The sequence below is a fragment of the Arachis duranensis genome, chromosome 6 (genome assembly GCF_000817695.3).
Source record: "Arachis duranensis cultivar V14167 chromosome 6, aradu.V14167.gnm2.J7QH, whole genome shotgun sequence".
NCBI lineage: Eukaryota > Viridiplantae > Streptophyta > Magnoliopsida > Fabales > Fabaceae > Arachis > Arachis duranensis.
The window spans coordinates 107,493,891-107,504,657 of record NC_029777.3 but is presented as its reverse complement, the minus strand read 5'-3'; the positions used below and the strand labels follow the sequence as shown (position 1 = coordinate 107,504,657).

Here is a 10,767-nt window from a genome sequence, read left to right as displayed (position 1 = left end):
TTGTCTTTTCCTTTGTTATTGTTATTTACCTGGTAGACTTTTGAGATCACTCGGTTGATTAAAAAATGTTAAATTTAAAATATTAATATTTTGCATTATTATTATTGCCACTTATACCCAAATCGTATACTTCTTTCTAAAACATATCTTCACAAATATAGTTTCAGATTTAATTTTTTTTCTTTATTTCTATATCTACCGTGGTATAAATTCTTAGATATGATTAAGAAATACTTCCAAAACCAATATAAGAAAGACAAAAAGAGAAAATTCAGGTGCAGTGATAACTAAAAGCTTGCTTGAAAATTACCTTTAGACTTTTAGTAGCTATCGTATCAATATGACTGTTCATATATTTGGTTTATGTCACGAAGATTCCACAAAATTTTATAATAACTATAGAGAGCTGTTGTCTTTTGATGAAAATAAAAAAATTGCAGCACAATATAAATAAATCATAAAATTAGAAGTTACTAAATATCAAGTATTTCATATCATGAAATAAAAAATTTATATTTAGAATTTAAATTTTTAAATTTTAAATTTTTATTTGAGAGAATAAAATATAATCTTTTATCTTTGAATACTTTTTCTTAGTCTCATATTTCAAATAAATAATAAGAGATCACGCTTTACTCTTCTAAAATAAAATTCAAAATTTAAAAGATAAAAATTTAGGTTAAAGTCTAAACACAAGCTAAGGTCTCAATATACTCAAAGGCTCTGTGCCACTCCATAACGGCCATTGGGAAAGAATAATGCAAATCTGTTGATCTTACTTTTGGTAAGTCAAACACATGGTGATAGGTATTATCTTTTAACCGCAGAGCACTGACTTTGCCCTTTGTCTGCACTAACAAAGCCATCTCATCTTCATCATCTTCAATGAGATAGATTATACTGTATGGGCGCCGTAAACTTCCGTTTTCACGAATAACTAAAGGTGTAAATTGAAGTTCAACATTGTGCATCAGTACCCACCTTGATGAATAATCTTCCTTCAATCGGAAGACGCTTACACACAACTCAGAGTCACCAAATCCAACCAAATTCATGAAACCGCATGCAGACGCAAGAAAGTATTTATAATAATGATGAGGCTCCGCCGGCAACGGAGGCATGTCATCCTTCACGCACTCTTTCTTCAAATCAAAACGCAGTGTCATTTTACTTCTGCTGCCAATCCAATAAACTGAGTCCTTGAAATAGATTGCATGTGCAAAATCCATCCTCTCGAAGGGAGTTGAGAAGGAAGATCCGCACAGATTCCAGACACCGGATTCCAAGGAGTAAATCATGGTTTGGCAGCGGACTTCCTTTGAAAATTCGACACCGAAAATGTAGATCAGCTTATAACCCAAAAATCGCAAGGGATCAAAAGCTAGAGCGTAATACACGAAAAGTGATCCAAGAAGCCATGGAAAGGGCCAGGGCAAGGTTTTTTTGTCTCCGGTGGTAGGGTTATAGATAAACATCTCTTTCGATTTGTGGACAAGCATCAAGCCATTGCAAGATTGTAATATTTGCCAAGAAATTAGATCGGGAATTTCGGGAAAGCAGGAAGATGAAGATGAGGTGTCGAAGGAGAAGAATTTAAATCCGTAATTTACAGGATTGGTGACGTGATATAGGAACAAACCGGAGACTCTTCTTTTTACGGTGGCATGGCAGCGTCGGAAGTAGGGGGAGGAGATGAGAGAGCGCCACCGCTTGGAGACAAATTTGAAGGTTATGGCATCTTTGTGAGGCAGGCGAACAAGGATTTGGGTGAGTAAGTCATCGTTTTCTTCAATTGCTTGCGCTGAAGAAGAGATTAACCCTTCCATGGTGGTTCTTCACTACTTTTGCTTTCAATTTTCCACGAGTATGTTTATATATATCTCAGTAGATTCTAGCTAAGATATTCATGGTTCATGCGACCATTAATTTCAAATTCAAAATTTAAAAAGATACACTTTGGATTTTTAAAATTCTCCCCAATTTTAAAGGGATTTTTTATTCCAAACATTTACAAATTTTTAAAACATACATTCATATCCGACTTTTTAATAAATAAATTAAATATTTTATTAATAGATATAGGTAATTTATAGTATTTTTATTGATTTGCATTGCATTAATTTATAGTATTTTTAAACACATATACATAAACTTATTTCAGTTATACGATAAACGAGATAAATAATGTAATATAAATCAGTAAAAATACTATAAATTACTTATATTGTAAAATAAAAAAAATCCGAATCATATCTCAGGATTTTTCGTTTATATAAATAAAATAAAGTAATTATTTACTTATTTGGATTGTATTAACTTGATTGAATTATATTAAAAAATAAATTCAAATTGATGTGATACAAATTACTATCTTTTAGAATAAATGGACAAAAGTACTAATACAAAATTTTAGGATAACAAAAATACACGATAGAATTGAAATTCTAATATACACATCAAAGATGACTAACAATGAATAAAACTAATCTGCCATTAGATGAGCTATGTTTCTGTTAAATTTTAGTGTATACATAACCAATAAAACAGTAGAGTTAATATTTAAAATGGCCCCTAAAATTTGATCCCAACTCAATTTAACATTCAAGCGTCAATGCGAAATCTTTCCACATCTATCACGGTGTGCATTATTCATCCAGCCACCATGCGAACGAGCTCTACTAGAACTACTTGAGCCTTGGTTACTGCTCTCCAACATCCTTCAATTCCCAACTCTTGAAACGACTTCTACGATTTAGGGGAATTAGGGCTGCACTAGGTTTTATTTCATACATTGTGAGAACCTTTAAAATATTTGGCCATGTCATCTAACTGTTACAGTGCCAAGTGTCATTTAAAATTGGCAGATTAGCTTTTCGGTTATGAAAAACGACGAAAGAGTCAAATTGAGACACGAGTCAAAATTTCAAGGTACAATTAGAGTCAATTAAAATCTTGAGGGTTATATTGAGACGGGATCAAATTTCATGGACTATTTTAAATATTAATTCGATGTGACACTCTTTATCATTGTTTAGGATATTTGATGTAGAAAATAATAAATTCTCTTATTTTAAAATTAACAAAAAATTATTAAAAAATTTTTTGTCGTAACTGAAATTTTGGTTCCAATCTCAGTCTCAATAATTTAAAATAAATACTACTTAAATGTATTAAAAAACAATCACTAAATTATCTGTATAAAATATATATTAAAATATAAATATATTTTAAAAATAAGTCAAATAATATATTATATATAAATATATAATAACTAATTTAGTGGCTAATTTTTTGGATAGATATAATTAACTGATAAGACTTATTTGGACTTAAGTCACTATGTATTATGTAATTAGGTGTAACTTGTGTAACTTCACTACTAAAAACTAACTCTACATGAAGAGATGTTTACAAAGAGAAAAAAAAAAATATAAAAGTACACATAGATTTTTATATGGTAGATAGATGTACATTTTATTTTTTTAATAAGTCATCTGTATACACCAATATTAAATTTTATTGACATTTCTATCCTTCTATCATTTAAGTAAATTTTTTGGTGATAGTAGCTGCCAGGTAGCTTTGTGCATTGTGTGACATGGTCATAAATGATCAATTATTGAATTCGTTAAATTTGAATAAAAAAAGATTTACAAGTAATTTAAAATTTTCGTTATCTTCCTTTTTTCTCCAAAATTTACTTCGAATAGAGCCCTAGCAGAGAGTGAATAAAAAATCTTTCCTTCTCTTCCTTTCTAATCTTTGTTCTGTGAGATAAAAAAGAAATTCCCACCCGAAACCTTCTTCGCATCTATCGTAATAGGGATTTGTAACTGTACGATCAAAATATCACAATCTCAACAAAAGAAGAACATACTCAATGCTTGTGCGAGTGGTTATTGTGGCTCCTCTTCTGCACTGAAAAATAGAAAAAAAAAAGTTCGACTACAACAATGACAAGTGACTTGACGCAGTGGTGCTTGAGTCTACAACAGAGTGGAACCCTGAGAGATTATTTTTTTGTTGTCGGTTATGGAAGGAATGTAATTTTTTGTTCTGTTTACGAGGATAAATACTATGCATCTTATGTGAAAAGGGGAAGAAGCATTACGTTTGATCGCATTTGCTGTTGGACCCTCCTCGTTTGCCTACTATCTTGCGTGTGGATTTCTACCCTTCTCGCCTATCAAGTTTGCTTTTAGAATAGAACGAAAATCAGGAATCACAACAAACTCGAATGTGAAGACTTCAGTAATTTACTCTCATTGTTCACTCTTTATTAGGGTTTTGTTATTCAAAATAACTTTTGAGAAGAAAGAAAATAAAAAAATGTATAACTTGTAAAACTTGTTTTTTTTTTTTTCTAATTTAACATATTCAATCATTTTAATCTTATTTTTTATTGTGTCATCAAAAGGGTTATGTCACTCAATAAACTGATAAAGTGTCACCTAATCGTCACTATCGCTAAAAAATTATCCAAATCATAGAAGAATAGAAATGATAATGTACGCAACTTGATATTGATATGTAAATATGATTCATTAAAAAAAATTAATTTAACTCTGACTTAAACTTCATTTTATATAATAATATCATTAATATGAGTCTAGCTAGCTAATCAGTTAGAAAATAGCCAACATCGATTTCTATTAATAATTTAAAAAACTGAAAATCTATTTATAATCTTCTAAAGATTATCCTTTTATTTCTTTTAATTCCTTAATTTTATCTATTACTGCAAACCACCTACCTCCATTATCAGTCATCAGTGATTACCGTCAACTATCATAGTTGGCCATTGCCGATCACACCATTGTCGTCACTGGTGACCACCTCCAATTTCCTAAATGGGGATGGAGAGTGGAAAGAGAATCTCCGGCCCCATAAATATCTATTGTTATTCTCAGCCTAATTAGCTAATAAAAAAAAATCAACATCTCTTTTAGAAATTTTAAAAACTCAATACCCATCCATTTATAGGATTATCCTTTATCCTTTTATTCTTTTCCTTTTTTTTTTCTCTCCTAATACCTTAATTTCATCTACCACCACAAACCATCTATCTTTATCCACCGGTAACCACCCACCACAGTCGATTGCCGCCAACCATTATTGTTGTCGCGGGCAACTACCTCCCACCGTATCAAACACCTTAAATTCTAAATTCTAATTAAATATTAAGTTCTAAACGCTAATCTCTAAGCTCTAAATATTAAATTCTAAACTCAAAATTTTGAATATTAAATTCTAAATCATAAATTTTAAATTATAAACAACAACAACAAACTCTTGTCCCACTAAGTGGGGTCTCAAACGACGTCATTGTACTCTGTTATGTATCATATCTACAGAGAGACCATTTACATGTAGATCTCGTTTGACCACTTTATGGATGGTCTTCTTAGGTCTTCCTCTGTCTTTTGCCCTTTGTCCATCTTCCATCTCATCCACCCTCTTGACTGGATGTTCTATCGGTATTCTTCTCACATGTCCAAACCACCTGAGACGCGATTCAACCATCTTTTCCACAATGGGTGCTACTCCAACTCTCTCCCTTATATCTTCATTCCTTATTTTATCCAATCGCGTATGACAACTCATTCATCTCAACATCTTCATCTCTGTCACACTCAGCTTATGTTCGTGCTCCCCTTTAGCCGCCCAACACTCTGTACCATGTACCATACAACATAGTCGGTCTTATAGCGGTGCGATAGAATTTACCTTTAAGTTTTAAAGGCACTTTTTTGTCGCATATAAAACTAGATGCACTCCGCCATTTTGACCAACCTGCTTGGATCCTATGATTTACATCATGTTCAATCTTTCTATTATCCTGTATGATCCACCCAAGATACTTAAAACTTTTAACTTTTTCTAGGACCTCTATATTGGGGTTTTTTCTTCTCACACTGAACTTACATTCCATATATTCCGTCTTGCTACGGCTTATGCGCAGACCAATAGTTTTTTATTTGAGTTTTGAATGATTTTATTATTTTTAATTTTAGTTTTTTTATTATGAATTATTAACTATTTTGTTGACTAAAAATGATTAATTACCAATAGTTTTCCTAATAATATATTAAATGCATATTAATTTACATTGTGCAGGATTTTGTTTCACTTCCTTTTGTACCTAGAGGCTGTTACATTTACAGAAGCATATATTTGTATGTGGCTGCATTCAATTCCAGATTGTATCAGTAACAATGCTGGTTGAATGCAGATACAGATAGTTGCTAACTGATACAAGCTGCTTATTTTGTAATTTGTATATTTATACATTTTATTTTTTGTATGCATTGCTTGAGAAAATTTTACTTTCTATTTCCTCAAATTAACTAATGACTAGTGATTTTGTATTCGGAGTGGCTTGTTTGGACTTATTATGTATTATGTAATTAGGAGGAAGTAGTTTAAGAGTGAGCAGGAGAAGGCTTTCGCCCTTTTCATGATGATTAATGATTAGTGATAATGAAAACTCTTGATTATGTAACAAGCTAAATCAAAACATCCATACTTTGTTGAGGACAAAATTGTCTTTTCCTTTGTTATTGTTATTTACCTGTTAGACTTTTGAGATCACTCAGTTTGCATTTTGTTAAGTATTATTATTATTGCCACTTATACCCAAATCGTATACTTCTAAAACATATCTTCACAAATATAGTTTTAGATTTAAATTTTTTCTTTATTTCTATATCTATTATGGTATAAATTCTTATATATGATTAAGAAATACCTCCAAAACCAAGAAAGATAAAAGATGGAAATTTAGGTGTAGTCAATTTTTGATAACTAAGAGATATTAAATAAAAATTTAGTTAAATTATTCAAATTATTTAACGATTTTCAACTATTAATTTCATGTGAAGTTGACTACCTTTGAAATTTTACCAAAATAAAAGCTTGCTTGAAAATTACCTTTAGACCTTTAGTATCTATCGTATCAATCTGAGTGTTCATATATTTGGTTTATGTCACGAAAGATTCCACAAAATTTTATAATAACTGTAGAGAGTTGTTGTATTTTGATGAAAATAAAAAAATTGCAGTACCATATAAATATATCATAAAATTACAAGTTATTAAATATAAAGTATTCTATATCATGAAATCAAAGATCTATGTCTAAATTTAGATTAAAGTATGATTACCAGAAAATAAATGATGCAAAATGTCTAAAATCTAAACACAAGCTAAGCTCTCAATGTATTCAAAGGCTCTGTACCACCCCATAACTCTCCGTGGGAAAGAATAATGCAAATATGTTGCTCTTACTTTTGGTAAGTCAAACACATGGTGATAGGTATTATTTTTTAATCGCAGAGCACTAACTTTGTCCTGTGTCTGCACCAACAAAGCCATCTCATCTTCATCATCTTCAATAAGATAGATTATACTGTATGCGCGTCGTATACTTCCGTTTTTACGAATAACTAAAGGTGTAAATTGAAGTTCAACACTGTGCATGAGTACCCACCTTGATGAGTAATCTTCCTTCAATCGGAAGACGCTTACACACAACTCAGAGTCACCAAATCCAACCAAATTCATGTAACCGCATGCAGGCGCAAGACAGTATTCATAATAATGATGAGGCTCTGCCGGCAAGGGAGGCATGTCATCCTTCACGCACTCTTCCTTCAAATCAAAACGCAGCATCGTTTTACTTCTGTTGCCAATCCAATAAACTGAGTCTTTGAAATAGGTTCCATGTTCAAAATCCATCATCTCTAAGGGAGTCCAGAAGGAAGATCCGCACAGATTCCAGACTCCGAATTCCGAGGAATAAATCATGGTTTGGTAGCAGTCTTCCTTTGAATATCCGCCATGAAGGATGTAGATCAGCTTATAACCAAAAAATCGCAGGGGATCAAAAGCCAGAGAATAATGCATGAAACGTGTTTCATGAAACGATGGAAAGGGTGAGGGCAAGATTTTTCTGTCTCCAGTGGTAGGATTGTAGATAAACATGTCTTTCGATTTGCGAACAAGCATCAAGCCATTGCAAGATTGTAATATCTGCCAAGAATGTAGATCGGAGATTTCGGGGAGGCGGGAAGATGAAGATGAGGTGTTGAAGGAGAAGAATTTGAATCCGTAATTTATAGGATTTGTGAAGTGATATAGGAACAAACCGGAGACTCTTCTTTTTACGGTGGCATGGTAGCGGCGGAAGTCGGGGGCGGAGATGAGATAGCGCCACTGCTTGCAGACAAGTTTGAAGGTTATGAGATCTCTACGAGGCAGGTGAACAAGAATTTGAGTGAGTAACTCATCGTTTCCTTCAATCTCTTGCGCTGAAGAAGAGATTAACCCTCTCATGTTAACTACTTTGCTTTCAATTTTCCACGACTATGTTTATATATCTGAATAGATTCTAGCTAAGATATTTAACCAAAAAAATGTTTAAAAGATAATATTATCTTGGATGTTAATAAAGATAAAAGCTAGGGAATAAAAAAGATAATATTAATAAATAACTATAAGAATACATATTAGTTATATTATCATTTTTTGATATTATCTTTTTTGATAATTATATTGAATGACATGTTTATATATTTTGATAATCTATAACAATATTTATAATAATATATAATTCGAATACAGAAGATTTAGTATCTAATATTTTTTTTATTTTACTTTTATTTTTATAATCTAAATTACATATTCAGTCACGTACTGTATTAGAATGATGTAACTGCTTAACTCTTAACTTTAAAAGAAATTAAAAAAAATTGCTCACTCTCAGTCCTAAGATTATAAAATAGATCACACTTGTAAAATAATTTAAACAAAGTAATTTTTTTAATAACAATATATAATGCGAATACGGAGGATTTAGTTTCCAATATTTTTTCCTCTTTTACCCTTATTTTTATAATCTAAATTACATATTCAGTCACGTATTCCATTAGAATGATGTAACTGCTTAGCTCTTAACTGTAAAAGAAATTTTAAAAAATTGCTCACTCTCAGTCTTAAAATTATAAAATGGATCACACTTTCAAAATAATTTAAATAAAGTAATTTTTTTAAATAAATATACAAATGTACAAATAATATTTTTTTTAAATTATTATCATACAATTTTAATGTACTCTTGTACTTACACAATATATAATAATAATTGGTGTCTAAATTTAAGTTCCAATATTACCTTTAAAGAAAGGTTTATTATTAAAAAAAAATTTTCGCCAATTATGTCAAATAAAAAAATTTATACCCATTTTTTCATCTTAACCTCATTAAAATATTCCTATTGGATGTAAATTATTGTTACAGATTTTTTATTAGGATATATTTTTAAGGAATAAAAGTAAAATAATTCAACAAGATTAATTTAAAAAAAATTTACACTGAGTAATTTTTTTCTTCAAATTTAATATACTCTAAATACCTATGCAATATATAATGTGGATTAGTATCCAAATTTAAATTTTAATATTATTCTTAATGGAAGAGTTTTATTATTAAAAAAATTTTGTACATTCCGTAGTTAAATTGGATAAAAAATTTTCACATATTTTTTATTGCAACAATTTTTTATTGTATGTAAATTATTCATGCAAATTTTTTATTATAGATATATTTTTAAAAGAATAAAAGTAAAATAGTTTAACAGCGTAATATTTTTTAAAAAATTTACACATAATAATTTTGTATCAATATATCATAATTCATTTTGCATATAATATTTATTTATCTAAGTTCATGGAGTACCTTTAAAAAATTATATTTAAATAATTTTTTTATCTTTTAACTATTTTATATTTTGGAATTCAAAATTTTGTATTTTTATTCGAGGTTTATTTTAATATTTTATTTTAATTCTGTTAATCAAAAATATGAATATTAATTTTTATTTTTAATTTTTAGGATAAATAAAAAGATGTGACTTTTTTTATAAATTAAATGATTGAAAAACTTACTTATTATAGAATAAGTTAAGTCTATTTCTTAACTATAGGAGTACATATATAATTCACTTTTGAATGTAATCAAAATACATATAAATTTATTCAATTTATTCAATTTTTTAAAATTTAAATTAATTATTAAAATTACGATATAATAGATGTACTCTTATAAACAAAATGAAAATGACTTCATAAATATTTTGTTCGTTGGGAGAAAACATAACTCAATAAGTATAAAGTCTAATTTAAACGATTGTAGATAAGTAAAACAAGTAATAAAAAACTAAAATAAAATTTAATTTTTTGTTTTTTTAGTATAAAAATAAATATAATAAAATAAATCATTATTCTCATATATCATGGCATAAAATTTGACATGATCTTTTTTTAGAGCTATTTACTTTACTCAGTTTTTATCTTTGTTTTTGTGTTATATTTTAATTTTGTTAAACAAAAAGTAATAATATTATTTAACTTTTATCATAAATATAAATATATGACTTTGTATTATTAGATAATAAAAAAATACTCATACCAGAAAAAGTTAAATTTACTCCTTTGTTATATTTATAGGAGTGTAAATGATTTACACAAATGTTACAAGATTTTTTTTATTATTATTATTTTTAAAATAATATTCACTTTTGAGTGTAATAATTATTAACTAAATGAGACTGAAAAGAAGGTAGAAGGAAAATAAAAAATGGAGGAAAGAAGAGAGAACAAGTCAACATAAGAGTGGTGGCGAGCCAATGATAAATATGTAAATAGATAATGGTAAAAAAAAAAAGAACAATAAAAATAAAAATTAAAAATTCTAAAAAAATAACAAGAT

The 10,767-nt window shown here is 29.0% G+C and overlaps 1 protein-coding gene across 1 annotated transcript; it reads right to left on the bottom strand.

The window, feature by feature from the left end:
• Window positions 1–7,194: 7,194 nt before the first annotated feature.
• LOC107495452 (F-box/kelch-repeat protein At3g23880-like) lies at window positions 7,195–8,334 on the bottom strand. Its single transcript, XM_016116601.1, has one exon. The coding sequence runs from the start codon at window positions 8,332–8,334 to the stop codon at window positions 7,195–7,197; it is 1,140 nt and encodes a 379-aa protein (XP_015972087.1).
• Between the last annotated feature and the right edge of the window lie 2,433 nt (window positions 8,335–10,767).